Source organism: Gadus chalcogrammus, chromosome 12 (genome assembly GCF_026213295.1).
Source record: "Gadus chalcogrammus isolate NIFS_2021 chromosome 12, NIFS_Gcha_1.0, whole genome shotgun sequence".
In the NCBI taxonomy this organism is placed as follows: Eukaryota; Metazoa; Chordata; class Actinopteri; order Gadiformes; family Gadidae; genus Gadus; species Gadus chalcogrammus.
The window spans coordinates 26330893-26346376 of NC_079423.1; the positions used below are offsets into that span (position 1 = coordinate 26330893).

At 40.7% G+C, this 15484-nt stretch overlaps 1 protein-coding gene across 1 annotated transcript in view; it reads left to right on the top strand.

Annotated features, from left to right (window-relative positions):
• The first annotated feature begins 10875 nt into the window (after nucleotides 1–10875).
• The window catches only part of pde4ba (phosphodiesterase 4B, cAMP-specific a), a 130722-nt gene continuing 126113 nt past the window's right edge, over nucleotides 10876–15484 (top strand). Inside the window, exon 1 of the mRNA XM_056604007.1 lies at nucleotides 10876–11296. Within this exon, the coding sequence (XP_056459982.1) occupies nucleotides 11271–11296 (26 nt within the window). The 5' untranslated portion in view covers nucleotides 10876–11270. The remainder of the gene's footprint in view (nucleotides 11297–15484) is intronic.

Sequence of the window (15484 nt, forward strand, 5' to 3'; positions counted from 1 at the left end):
TCAAAGAGACGGATGAACACATGAATAACTTAGGCTGATGAAATAGGGAATAAAAACAACGAGAACTGAAGAAAGATACATTTTATCCAAAAACAAAAATCGGCTAGTAGGTTAGGCTTCAGAAACATGAAGGCATCAAGAAAGAGATAGAGGGAGCATGAGGTGAGACAGAGGTAATAAGTGGAGGAAAAAGACCACCCTGGGCACTAGGAATGCGATAGTGTTCAGTATAGAAACATAGCGACTGTAGGCTTATCACCAGCCCATAAATCCATGAAGGCCTGCTAATTTGGGGGTGCTCCTCAGAAACAAGAACAAAGCATCTCTTTGACACAGTGGGGGGATTACTGCATATCGCCATGGAGACGAGAACAGGCCACCATGATGGCCAGTGTGTGCATCTCTGATGGCTGTTTTACGGTTTGCCGGCGGAAAAAAGAACCACAGCTTTGTAATTATCTCATACTAATCACTTGTGGAAAAAAATAAAGCTAAATGGTTTGTTTCAGAAATTGACAATGTGATCCAACCGACTGACTGGGGTGTGGGTTGGTAAAAAAAAAGTGCTTTGCCTAATTTACCATTATGGCTTACAGGTTATCTATTTAATTATGTATTTTCTATAATGTCTGGAGAGACTAACCTCACTAACAAACTCACGCGCTAACTCACTCACAAACATTGATCACTGTCTCCCAATGTGACTCCCACTTCTGGGACAGTAGTGTGCCATTCATACGAATGGCACACTAACTGAGTGTTGGGTACAAACATTGGCAAAGGATGCGAAAGCAAACTTAGATGCAGTGTGGAGGTGGAGTGCAGGGCATCAAACGGCTGTCATAGCCGTTTGATACCCGCCATGTGCCATAGCTGCTGGCCTCCACCTGCTTCTCCAGAGCTCCTTTACTGTATTAACGTTCTCCAACCAGTCTCGTCACGCCTGCCACGTGTTTCGCCTGATGTTGGCTTGACATAATCAACTCAGCCCAATCTTGCAGCTGTAACGTCCCACATTCACTGCTGGTTATATGCAAATGAGTGTCACCTGTTGATGACTCATTTGGTTCACCGGTTTTTCATGTAATTAAGTTCCCTACAGCATTGGCCCTCTGCTTTTCTGCCTCACTCGCGACACTGATGTACCCAATGTACAATTTGGTGTTGCCTTGAAAATTTTGTTTTCTCCCTCTGATTAGGATCACCTTCCGTTCCAAGCCTGACACTGAACTCAAATTTCAAGCAAAAATGACAATTTAACGACGGGCAGTCACTGTTCACTCCTTACTCGTTTCAAAGGTCATACAATACAACATATAGAATGGAAAAACCCTGATGAACCATGTGGAATCAGTACACGCGTGCCTCCCTCGTTCCCATGATGAGTCAACGCTGGCCCTCTGCCCTAACAATCCTGTTCAGCTCTCTAAGCCGGTGAGGATGACTGCACTGAAACCCCTGCATAGGGAAAGCACAGCGACCGCTCTCCTTGCATCCTCTATTTATCTACTTCAGATCCTGCCATCTGGCAGAAGATTAAGATCATTGACATTCACATGGAGATCAGCCCCCACCCGACCCCTGAACAGCTTTACATGTCATGTCTACAGCTGTTGGGCAGCGCTATGGAACCGCGCTCATGCCCCAACGACCCCCCCTTCTTCCCCAGCCATGCTCAGATATTTCTGTTAATTTCCGCAACAGTCCGCATGAAGTGTTTTGGTGAGTCTCAGCCACTGTCTGTTTGGATGACTTCATGTCGGATTCTCCAATCAAGAAAAAAATAAAATAAAGACATACTATAAAACATCTCACACATCGAGTCGACACATCGTCGCCCACACACATTGTTGACCTCGGTAAGATTTAAACACAATGATGAGACGAAGCCAGTCTGGACTGACTGCTGGTCCTCACGTGAGGTGATCCCAATCTGGAAATTAGCACTGACACTGGGTCCAGTGCTTGTCTATGAAATGGAAGAGACCTATTTTGATAGAGGTCTCTCCCCCCCCCCCTCCAAACACACACACACACACACATCCCTGATGCCACTACTGAGCTTTGTCATCGCTATAGCGATGAACTTTTGGCAACTCAAAAGCCTGACGGTGAAGTCAAATTGACGGCAATTAGCTTCTTTGTTTCTGTACATACAATGACACTAAACAAGCTTACGTCCCTAACACTATTTATATGACAAAATGTTGACCTGCCTTATAATAAACATGTTATGTGGCGGTCATATAACTTCAGATGAAGATGATGTGTTGTTGGACCCTAAAAACTTTGCATTAATCTCATACAAATTAGATGCCCAAACCTACCCCTTTAAATACAAGCATGTGTGTGTGTGTGTGTGTGTGTGTGTGTGTGTGTGTGTGTGTGTGTGTGTGTGTGTGTGTGTGTGTGTGTGTGTGTGTGAGTGTGCATGTCTGTATATGTTGTTTATTTGTACACATTATCTGTTTACACCGCTTACCAAGAGCTGTTTTTCCCCCCATTTCCAGGAATCAAGCCAAACGATCATACACTAAAATATTGCATGTAAATAGTTCTTTAGACGGAGATCCATGAGATGTTTATCAGATTAAAGGCTCATGCATTGATTCATCTTTATTCGGTTCCAGATCACGGGAGGCCCTTCACGATTCAGCCTTCATGGAGAGATGGATATAAAAGCCGGCTCTGCCAGCCCGGCTCCATGAAGCATCAGGCATCAAATCGCTTCAAACATCTGCACGCCATAATTGTAACAGATGCGCAAAAGGTCAGAGTCGTTAAACCAGAACCATGCGTGGCCAAATCTGTTAAATACATCTCAATATGTTCTGCCTCCCATTAAAGTAAACATGATCATATTCATTACAGTAGTAAAACATCACTGTTAATCCAGCCGTGTGTGTGAAGCCCCAGAAGGCCAATAGGTTCCTACACCACCAACGTTCTCTTTGTCTGTGTCGCACTACGCAGTCAGTGTTCTGAAATACACATTTGCCCTCCCTTCTCTGGAACCTAATGAACGCCCTGTAGGGTAAACACGGAGACAGTCTGCTTTAACTATTGAATCATAGTGTGTGTGTGTGTGTGTGTGTGTGTGTGTGTGTGTGTGTGTGTGTGTGTGTGTGTGTGTTTGTGCTACATTTTATTATGAGGGGCAGTGGCTCAAGCTTACTAAGTGGACCATCTCCCCCCTGCTCGCGCACCAGTGGGATTTCCATACGAGTCACCGAGTAAGAACTCTGTTATAATGACGACCTCTTGCTCTGATGTATTTAGAAGGATGTTTATATAAAAAGCATATGCAGCAGTTAAAGCGAAAACAATAAATATGAGGACATGGGGACAGTGCCGCCCTTGTGTGTGTTTGTGTGTGTGTGTGTGTGTGTGTGTGTGTGTGTGTGTGTGTGTGTGTGTGTGTGTCTGTGTGTCTGTGTGTGTGCGTGTGTTCGCACCATTGCCCACTAGGACAACCAGTCTCAGTTATAATGTGTTATTTTACTTCCATTCTCTATAATGTGCTGACATAGTGAGCATATACTTGCAAATGACTGCATGGTAAAGATGAATATTCACTACATGTATTCAGACACAGATTTTGTGAGCGTGTGTGTTATGTAAGTGGGCATGGGCCACACACTTTAACCTGCTGAGTACTCACTATGCCAGGCCTCAATCCTACCAGATGAGTAAAGACCGTAGGTGTGGGTTGACAGAACAGGGACCGGCCTCACGTGTGAGGCAGAGCGTGCATGTTGACGTCATTACGTAACTATCAAATATACTTTATTATTAGGTAGTATGATTTATTCAGTTGTAGAAAGGCATTACATACTTGGTTATGTAGGCCATACTTTTAATGTATACAGTTGTGTTGGCGATTCTCAGCATATATATAGATACAGTTATACAAATAAAATAAATATGATACATGTATATGTGTTCTTTTATATATACATTTCTATACAGAAAAAAATGGATGTCCTGCCTTTGGAATCTAACTTTTTTTTGCTGTTCACTTTCTCAAATTGCAGCTGAAACCAGTGATTCGTGATAAAAACATGATTTTTAATGTGCCCAAGAAATATAACATTACTATGATCTATCAAATTGACAAATGTTAAAAAATATAGATCCTAAAAGTATAACACAGTAAAACCTGTACCTATACCTATAACAACCAAACTGCCTCACTCCTGTCTCTGTGACAGGCCTGCTGCCCTGAGCCCTACCCTCAATGCCCCCAAATGGACCAGATGAGGGGCAGTAGGAAGGTTCTAGCGCAGCTTTTCTGCGAGCCAAATTCTCTGCTGTTATACATGCTATACAGTATTCAATCAAGGGCACCTCATAATAATGTGTGTTACCACATCAGTGATCACGATGGGACACCTGCCTGCAAACAGTTGTCCCCCGTTAAGGCGCTTGACCTTTAAGTGGCTGAGAAAACGCAGCCCCCGGAGAGGCTGAGTGACACTGATTGTTATTATAATCCCGCAGGATCGCACAATTAGACACTTGGATGTCAGCCAGCCATTAGCCTCCGACGCAACACTCAAGGTTCATACTGTGTGTGTGTGTGTGTGTGTGTGTGTGTGTGTGTGTGTGTGTGTGTGTGTGTGTGTGTGTGTGTGTGTGTGTGTGTGTGTGTGTGTGTGTGTGTGTGTGTGTGTGTCTCGCTCTAAAGAATAGGAAAGTAGAAGAGACGAAGAAAGAATTTTGCATCATTTTGTCATGCTTTTTTTTATCACGAGGTGTGTATGTGTGTCTGTCTGGACACATATACAGTATGTGACAGTATGGATTTTCACATGATTGTGTGTGTGTGTGTGTGTGTGTGTGTGTGTGTGTGTGTGTGTGTGTGTGTGTGTGTGTGTGTGTGTGTGTGTGTGCATGCATGTGCTGTGTGTGTGTGTTTCAGCACCTCACACTACCAGATGGCAGTGCTTCCTAATCATGCCTGTGTTACTTAAGAAGTAAATCCCCTGTTGGAAAACCAACATAAATACAGACACACACACACACACACACACACACACACACACACACACACACACACACACACACACACACACACACACACACACACACACACACACACACACACACACACACACACACACACAAACATTGTAGAAGGATAAATGGAGTCTGGTACCCAAATGAAAACAAAGAATTAGGGCATGGTCTGATTTGAAGGGCCAGCAACACATCAAGTTGTTCTCCACACAGCCTCCCATGACTACTACCATTACTACGATTCAAACACTTCCAGGCTGAGGGGATCCAATCCTCTCTGAGCTGTGCAACTGAACACTTTGATGTTGACATGCAATACCCTGGGTTTACATCATTGATCATTCACCCCAATATGAATGAATACATTTTCATCCACAATCATGTTAGTGTTGACAAACAAAGAAAGCTTGGTGATCCAGGGTTTCCTCATCCAACCTACAAAGATCTTGATTAGATTAGCTTGTTTCAAATTCCTTGTGTCAAATTAGCAAATCAACAGATCATTGGTTGGATGGCTGCACGGACGATTAGATGGATGGATCAATGAATGAATGAATGATTTTGTGAAAAAGGCTTCAGGGGAGATGCTGAAATGTCTGTGGTTCATAACAAGATACGAAATGTGCTTCGATCCCTTCTCCTCTTCTTATATACCGTTTTATACCGTTTGAAAATAAACCAACAGTTGGTTCATTCTCCCAGGCTTTTACAGAGATCATGTAGACTAGACATGACCCCTTACCCCACTAGACCCACTTTCCCCCAACCCCAGTCTTCACCAGGGACTTGTGAAGGGTGAGGTGTGCTTTGTGTTATTGCATTGTGTATCCAATTTATTGCATGGAATATAACTGGTTAATGTTAAAGTCCTGGGAGAGGAACAAATGTTTTTTTGATCTGTTTACAGCCATGGGGTTTCTAGATTCAAGCGTGACTCTGGTGAGGGGAGACGTTTGAAGTGAGTGCTACATAAAGGTGCTTAGATATGCTGTGCTCATAAAAGGCAGCATTTGCTGTTCAATAAGCATGTTTATGTATGAGGTAGCTCTACCCTCTGCAACACAACTTCGACAACGTTAACCTTGAGTCTCGTCGATTTTAGTGAGCTATGAAGAAGCATGGTCACAGCTGCTGTGTTTAGTTCTGCAAATCTGCGCATGTTGACAACTTTGGAGCAGCACACGGCAAAATAGCATCTGTTCCTCAAAAAAGCAAAGAAAAGCATCAAGCTTTGCTTCACTGACCGTATACTACAGTGTTGTCAAATGCTTTACCTACAAGCTTTTTCAAAAAAGTGTTTTGTCAAAACACTTATCTTAACACTCAAGGACGATGTGTGTGTGCACTGCCTATCAGATCTGCTCTTAATCTATTTGGATTCAAATGGATCCATTTCCTTCTATAAAGATGTATACAACATTATACAATATAGCATAAACTTTCATTCCTCCCCGTAACAAGAAGTCATCGAAAGGTAGTCAGCCCAGTGCCCTTTGCTAACAAACCCTGTGTCAAGGACATGGACAAACAAAGTAAGAGCCAATGTCCCCTCCCTTACCACATATGTCTATGAATCACAGCAAGAATGGGCTGTTGGTGACTCATATGCTCATATGCATGCACGCACACACGCACACACACCCTCCCCATGGACATCTAACTGCTTAACAAACAGACCAAAGGATTACATCCAAAAGGTCTATCCCCCATGGGCTTCTTGCAGTTTTATTTAGGGCGGTGCTAAACCTTTTGATAAAATGGTTTAATATTGCGTCCACCCTCAAGAATTACCACATCTGTCGTATTTCTCTTTCCTGCTTTGAACTGAAATGTTTTTTTTTGGCTTGAAGAGTCAAAGCAATAGGGTCGATGAAGTGCTTCTATGGAATTAAATACATATTGTTGTGAGTGATGACACTGAAGATATCATTTTGTTTTTATTTAATCTGGAACCTGCTTCTGGGTTTACAGGATTCAACCTGGTCATGGTTGATAAGAGATCGGGGATTTAGAGGAAATACAGTTAGGGGCAGAAAATCTTTTCCCCTAACCCCTCCCCCTCATGAAGAGAAGAGAAGAGAAGAGAAGAGAAAATGTATTATTGTAGAAATAACCATTAATCCTCTTTATTGTTAACTTAATAATAAAAAGTTAGATGGTCACTTTTACAATTATGAATTGAGATGAAAATATGATTCTGTAGGTAATATTGTACATTACATTTTGTTACACTTCTATTGTTGGTGTTTTGTGAGGATTAACAGATAATTGTTCAACACATTTTAAATCTGTAGGTCTAGATGTAAATTCCATAAAATAGTTTTTTCCAATGTGTTCCGTTCTTTGCTGCTTGTGCAATTCTATTATCAGCTGCTTCTGGCTGGATGGTCCATGGGAGGGTAATCACAGTGCCATAAATAGCGGCAAATTATCTGTTAGTTTGTAGAAAACCTACGATCTTGTGGTTTTGTTACTGGCACTTGTTTTGAATTAGCCACTACTCAGAACACACTGGAAATTGTTGTAACGTAAGTGAAGGTGCATTCCCCTCACATGAATTTAAGCTAGGCTACTATAGCTTTAAAAGTCAATGGAAGCGGCAAACAGAGAGTTAATGCCCGCCTCTTGAACGTACAACAAGCCATCTCGTCTGAATCTTGGTAGGACAGGCCACTGCCAATGAACAGATATCTCGGTGTATCCCTTTAAGTTTCCTCACTTGGTGCACAGTATGAGGGGAAACAAACAAACAAACAAACTGTGTGTTTGTGTGCAAAGAGAGGTGATATACCCAGAAGACATCAACTCAATGGTGTTCTTATCCCCTGGAATGCCACAGGATCTGCACAGCTCACAACATCACAGAGTCAATTGCTTCCAAGCGTGCCAGAGTTCTGGTTTAGAAGATGTTATCATGGGCGTTTCTAGGTTTCATAAACATCCAGGGCCCAGAGGGAAAACGACGAAATTTTTCCAGAATGCTTTTATAATAGATTTAAATAGCTACCTGACTGCTGTGCTGCTTATCCCCAAACATCTAAAGTTCCATACACGTTATTTCAGAGTACAATGAATACAAGTGAGACAGACTTTATATAATGTATATAAATATATAACACTGATATTATATTCACTGAAGGTGGTAAACAGTCTGGTTATGTTTTGAAACTGTTTATTCTCTTGCCAGAAGGGCTGTCTAGAAGGACTTGGCTACATATAAATATTGATTTTTTGGTACATATATTTGGGGCTAATTAAATAATATAGGGGGCTTTAGCCCCGAATAAAACAGCCTAGTGATGTCACTGGATGTTATACTACAGTGTTAAGAGTAGAGCCAGACCCTGGATTTTAGGGGCCAATTCCAATACCAATCTTAGAGAGGAAAACATACTGACGATATATCGGCCAATATTCAATATATATATATAAAATATGCTGTGGTATACTGGGGGTGGAGCAGCTCCTTGGGATTTGCTGTTCACCCTCCAGCAATGCTTCAGGCCACAACATCGCATTAAAATCCTGAGCTCAAGGAACCAATGAATAGTATAGGGAGGAACTAACTTTCACAAAAAACATGACGTAAAACTCTTAGCGTTGGGAGTGTTTATGCAGAGGTGTTAGAGAATTTAAAAGGGGGCATATTATACCACCAGATGTGAGTGTGATTAGCCTTACAAGCCATCCTGAAAATCTGCCCCATATGACATCACTAGTGGGCGTGTCCACCTAGATCTGTGCTGGATAGATCAGCAACGTTTATGGTGTGTTCCTGAATCCTCGGACACCAGCCTTCCGAGTTGCACGTTTGACGTCACTTCCGGTCTAGGAGCATTCATAGCGTTCCTGTTCATCTTTGTGATTGTGTCATGAAATTGGCTAGTCGTTGTTTATTGTTAGCTACATTAGCCTCTTTAGCAAACCAGGCTGAAAACAAACAACACAACTTTCCATTGTATTGCACTCACAGCAAGACCATGCAATGTATAAATTGGTGACCGGAATAAAGTAGCAATGTAATCAAGTGTGTAAGAGCATTTAAAATCGACATTAAAATGACCTACGTGTCAAATTAGTCATCACTGCTCTCGGTCTACTCTCAGATTTTCGAAAGATGAAGACAAAAAGGGGGTGTGCCTTCGTGAAATGCCATAAGAAAGCTGGAAGATCTTCGACTTTCGACTCGGAAGTCTGGCGGTCGAGGATTCAGGAACACACCATTACTTCAGTCCACTGGGTAGGCTGGTAGACTGATCTATCCAGCACAGATCTAGGTGGACACACCCACTAGTGATGTCATATGGGGCAGATCTTCCAAACGGCTTGTAAGGCTAATCATACTCACACCTGGTGGTATAATATTTCCCCTTTAAAGGTTCCACCGCAGTAGAGGATTTATAAAGGGGTTATTATATTCATACATCAAACCATTTCTAAAGTTTTCCAACCCTATCTGTAATATGCCAATATCGGCTGGTAAAATATTAATATATATAAATATATATATCGGTCCTGCTCTAGCTAAGAGCAACTTTTGTATTCGCACACTTCTTTTTTTTCTTTTTATATAATTCACATATTTAATACATTTTCACAGACAGTACTTACAGGGTTACTAGGTCATTGGATACAAAAACACATAACACAAAATCCATGAATTTCACAGCTTCAATTTCATGGATTTCATGACGGCATACACTAAATTAATTTCCAACTCTCAAGAAAAAATAAATAAATAAATTCATCAACCATTCAAAAAACTAAAGGTTAGTTAGTGACAAAAAAAAGAAGTTGTATTTGCACACTTCTTTGACATTTAAACATGGTGCCAAAAACGGGGTCCACCGTGATAGACTAAAAGGTCTGATGCTAAACTGGAATAGATTATTCACCCAAGAAGATGACCTAGTGCTACAGTCACACGCACACGGTAGTCACAGACTTGGATGTGCAAACATGTATGCCAAGGAAGCACCACAAGTCATTTGGGACCATATGAGTTGGTCTCTTCAAATTAACTTTATTCCCCATGTTTCAGAACCACTAGGAGCTCTGAAAGAGGAGGTGAATCTGAGGTGCTGGAGTCAGTACCTGGCTAAAGATCGAGTGGAATTTCAGAATTTCAGTCGGCCAGCATCTTTTGACACCTCAAGTCCACCAGCTCTGACGGCATCAGCCTCTGCCCTGGAGATACATGGTGAGGAGCAAGCCCATTATCCAACATTCACTAGACACACAGTTTGTGTGTGCGTGTGTTTAGTGAATGTCCCAACAGGCTGGAAGACTTCACACATCATCCCACTACCTACGAAACCCCACCCCACACTCCCAACCACACAGGCCGTGATCACATACACTCTCACATGGATTTGGCTATCACACACACAGATTGGGATAAATGGCCGTGTATGTGTACATGTAGGCCTATGTGTTTATATGTAAGTATGAAAGTATGAAAAACAAATGATCTTGTGTGTCAGATAATTTGTTTTGGTAGTTGGAGCATGTGAAGCAAGAACATTTTGTTCTTGTTTGTCTGAATGGGCAAAGTATTATTATTGGTATTATTATTAAGCACACATGCGTAATACATTATAATTGATAAACATCATGTAAACAGTGACACTACAATAATATTTGAAAATAATAAACGAGTATAAGACCAAACTTGGTTGTCCTTAACTGTATAAATGCCTTCGATAGCTTTACTTCAGCTCTTCAGCAGACGTGAATGTAGATCAAATATTCACCGTCGGACGAGGATATTCTGCCGCTCGCTCTTCCCCCGCTCCCTATTGGTCCGTACGCGCTGACAGGAGAGGAGGGAGGAGGGGGACACCGACTTCAAATACACTGGATCTGAACAGAGTAAGCTGGTTCTCGCCTCGGCTTAAACTAGGTTACACACGCTACCGTTTTTAAGTTTTTTTTCATATTACGCACTGAAAGGCATATCGACTGAGTGCGCACCGGACGAAAGTGACGTAGGCGCAACGGCAAAGTAAAGAGTCAACAACCCCAAAAGAGGGCGAGCAGCATAAACGCACGCTGAATAAAAGACACGGACCGCGACCGTAACACGTATCGGGGTGCAGAGTCAGACCTGCCTGTCCGAGGAGAACAGAGGAATTCACCCATCAGCCAGAGGATCTCCCACTGTTCGTACAACATGGGGAGCTTTTAATTTGTGGTCGCTGGAAACACGCGGGGCGGCGGGACTTCCCTTTGTTCCCACGTGAGGACGGTGGATGCGTTGTGGAGGAGATTTTGGAGGGTAATTAAGCAATCTGTTTTACTATTATTTTATATGCTTATTTTATCACGGGACGTTTCTGAGTATCTGTATGTTCATCGTTTCCTTTAAGATACCAGAGTAAAACGAATAATGGTTCAAATGCAGCACCATCAGAACATAGAGATGGCTTTAAAAATATATAATGTAGAGGTTGTATGGAGAGACTTTGGCTGATGGATTTCCCCGTACAAGTTGGGACAATGTTTTACTTTGATTTCTTCCCATTTTACTTGAATTGGAACAACATGATAGGCTATAGCATATATATATTATTCTGTAATGTAATGTCTACCAACGGTTCCAAGGGGTAAAACAATCCAATTTATGTGAACAATGAACTTTTCATATGGTAATATTAATTCGTTATTTCGTTGATTCAAAATATTTTGCCATTGAGCAACAACATGGCTGTTATTGATATATATTATAAAATAATATATATGGTACCTAACAAAAAGGTATCCACAGTCTGTTAATGCCTAATCATAATAACATAATACATCAAGGAGCAGAACACAGAAGAGATCCAAATTGACTGATAACCACTGAGTGAATACAAAGTATCTCTCTCCTTCACCCATCTTTGTGATATCCCTATCAATAACACTTTAATTTTATTGTTTCCCCATATATCTCAAAATAACTAATGTTGAGTCCTTTCCATCACAAACCAGTCTGCTCTTATCTGTATGTGGGCCATAACACTCTTCTTTTTGGCAGTTTGGCACTCAACTTGCCTCTCTCACTCTACCATCTCTCACTTTACCATCCTAGCCTACGCACAGCAGTAGCACTGAGCCATAACCCATCTGTATTTTGTATTTTCAAATATATATATATCAGGGCCGGAACATGATTCTTGATGCAACTTATTTATAAATGTCTTGCTTCTCTAGACCAGCTCTCGAAAATCAAGTAGCTGAGAAAACTTTGTTCTTTGATTATATATTTATAACTTCATATGAAATGGACATTTCTTGGCTCTTTCGTCAACTTGACAAGCTGAGACTTCATTAATGGTCTGGTGGTAGTTTGAAGAATAGGGCCAAACAACAGTGATTACATCAATTCATTAATAAATAATGCAATTGCAGTATTGTAAGATCACTGTAAAATCCAACCAACTTTAAACTTTAAAATCTGTTTAAAGTCAACTTTAAAATCAGCAATGAGGGATTGTTTCTTTTTGAGGTTGTAATGCTCACAAAAATGAAAATAACAAGGAAACACTGGTTCCTAGAACACTGTTTTGGACAGGTAGAGTTTAAGAGGTAGGGCTACCATTATTCTTTCATTATTTAAAAATAAATCTTGTTTTGATGAATCATCCGAGTTTTATGCAGGCTGAGGCGTATAAATAGTAAGTGGTTCCTGCCAAGATATTTTTTAGAAAACTTGGCAGTGATGTGCTCAAAAGGCAGTGCTCCACTCAGAATACAGCATTTGAGCCAAACGCCTATTCCTCACCTGCAATAGATGGACATTGTCTGTGTTCGATTTCTGTTTTTATATAATTCTAATAAATTATAGCCTACAGTTAAAAAAAATATGATGTTTGCCGGCTTTTATGTATTTTGTGGCGACAATGAATTCCATTCTTAAGCTATTTCTCTTCAAACAACAATAACAGAATGTCAGGCTATGTGCAAGGTAGTGACGATTTGTTCAGGTTGTGGTGTGTTTATGTATTATGTAAGTAAGATTCTTTATATATTCTTTGTCATGGAGTGTGTGGGATGTTGTGGATGAATGAACCGTAAGCCTCAAGGTTTCAATAGGCTGTGTGTGTGTTTGTGTGTCTGTGTGTGTGCGCAACCATCACAGTAGGAGTCCCTGCGCTCTCTGCCACAAAACAACACGTCTCAAGACATGCCAGCGACATATTGCTTTTTTGGATAATCATTTTGGCTTTTATCTATTTTGGACGCCGAGCTACCGACTATGTATTCATTAAAAACTTTGTTCATCTTTTCCTTCAGGATACATTGGATTCTTCAGTACATTGATTGGGCTGTAATGTCCCCATAAACCTATACACCAGGGTCTGAAATAAAATGCAGCATATTTCGGTGCACGGTTTCCCAGATGAACACAACAACCAGTTATACACCGGCCAGAGCCGAGAGACGTTATTATCTTAACCTACGGGATTAGAGGAACTACACAAACACTTGGGGAGTAATCTCTATGATTTAATCCTTGCCTGTACATCAGAGACCAGCTAATGGGTTAGGTCATCATTTTAACACACATGTTGCATGTACCAAGCTATCTAGTACATATGTGGTTTGTCATATTATATCATATGTTAGTCATATTGATTGATTGATGTATACTTTAATGGGCAATTTTTCTTGGACTCAGCTGCATACAAAGCACAATAAAAAACGAAGCCCATTGCAGACATACAGCATAAATATATTGTGTGTGTGTGTGTGTGCGTGTGTGCGTGCGTGCGTGCGTTACGGTCATAGTGTTTTGTTTGTGTTTATCTGGGTTCTCCCAAGATTGCCACCCTTCCCCCCTCCTCCTTGAACTCTAGCAATCAGTTAGTGGAGTGCACCTGTGCTCAGCAGAGTGGGATGAATACAAGATGGGAGCAGACGGGAGCACAGGGCCAGTGGGCTGTTCTGTAGTCGACACACTGCTTATGTGCATACTAGTGATGTTATGTTTCATGGAACTGATAAAGTGAGCTACTTTGGTTAGATAGTATTTAGTTGTAGTTTGGTGATTAGTTGTTTTTTGTTTTGCGCTTTCCCCTTTTTGGAAATTGATTCTTATCTTGTCTTATCTCATTTAATAAACCTGTTGTTTACCGTCTTAGTCTCCTTGTCCACTGGAAAAACATTATTTGTTACTCCCCTGATCCCCTGGACAGTAACTGGGGTTGTAAGAATGCTTCATAATTTTACCAATGTTCAAAAATTCACCATTATTGGTTTTAGTGTTGTTGAGGTAAAGAATTAGGTATTTAACATTGAGTCTAGTGTTGCTTTAGGTAAAGCTTGAGCTATTAAACATTGAGTTTAGTGTTACTTTAGGTAAAGCATTAGATATTTAACATTGAGTTTAGTGTTACTCTCTGGTAAAGAATTAGGTTTAGACATGCCAGACTTTAATATGGATTTTATCAAGACTCCTAAATTTCCATTCCAACATTTCAAGGGTCAGAAACTATTTTGTAGATGATTAAACATGTTTTCTTCACAGATGTACTTAAGTGGATATTTAGTTTTAACGGTTTGGTGGTAGTAGGTAGGTAAAAAATAGTATTGGAAAGTGGCTTGTTTGAAAGTGTCTGAATGCAACCAATTATGCTGCTTATTGGAAAACAAAAATTCAATAATCAAAGCTGTGCCTTGAATATAGCTGCTGCAATTACAGTTGTCTGACAGCACAAAATGACTCTATGCTCTCTTTCCCTTTTTCACGCACACACACACACTTACACACACTTTTCTACTCTCCAGTGCCTATTCACCATCCAACATAATATAGAAAATTACTCTTGTTATTTTGGGTTGTGGGTATTTGCCGGACATGTGATATTGATCACTCCCTTGAAAGCCCACTCAAACTGCACGGATAACTCGTGTATACTGAATGTACCAAAGATTGAACGTGTGAAGGTGTGGGAGAGGTATACCAACTAGAAAATGGATTAAATGTCTAGAGATGGTGTCAATTAGGTGGGTAGATGTAAAAATGATTATGTAGGGATCGGCCCTTTCTCTGGACAAATGATATATGTCTGAACCTGTATGAAAATCGAAAGCGCTATAAATCGTATTCATTTATTTTTCTGAACTCTACATTTTGGGACTAAACGACTAGTGGGAAGTCAAGGACTTCATAGCTATCAGAACATGCTGCATACACGATAGGATACAGTCAAAGATTCAGTTTTCAAATGTCATTACATTTTCTTCTTAGCTGCAACAATGTTTTTCCATGAGTTATCTTCCCCCCCCCTGTTCTGTAATGTAATCCTCTGAATGCAAAGGCAAAATAATGATTTTTGATTATGACAAAAGGTGTAATGTTGTAAAAAGCCTAAACTAACACGTCTTAATCATGGACCAATGGCCAAAGCTGTAGAGGTAATTTGTTCCGTGGCTTAATTGATAAACAGTAGCTGATTAATTTGTGTTCAACTGTTAGCAG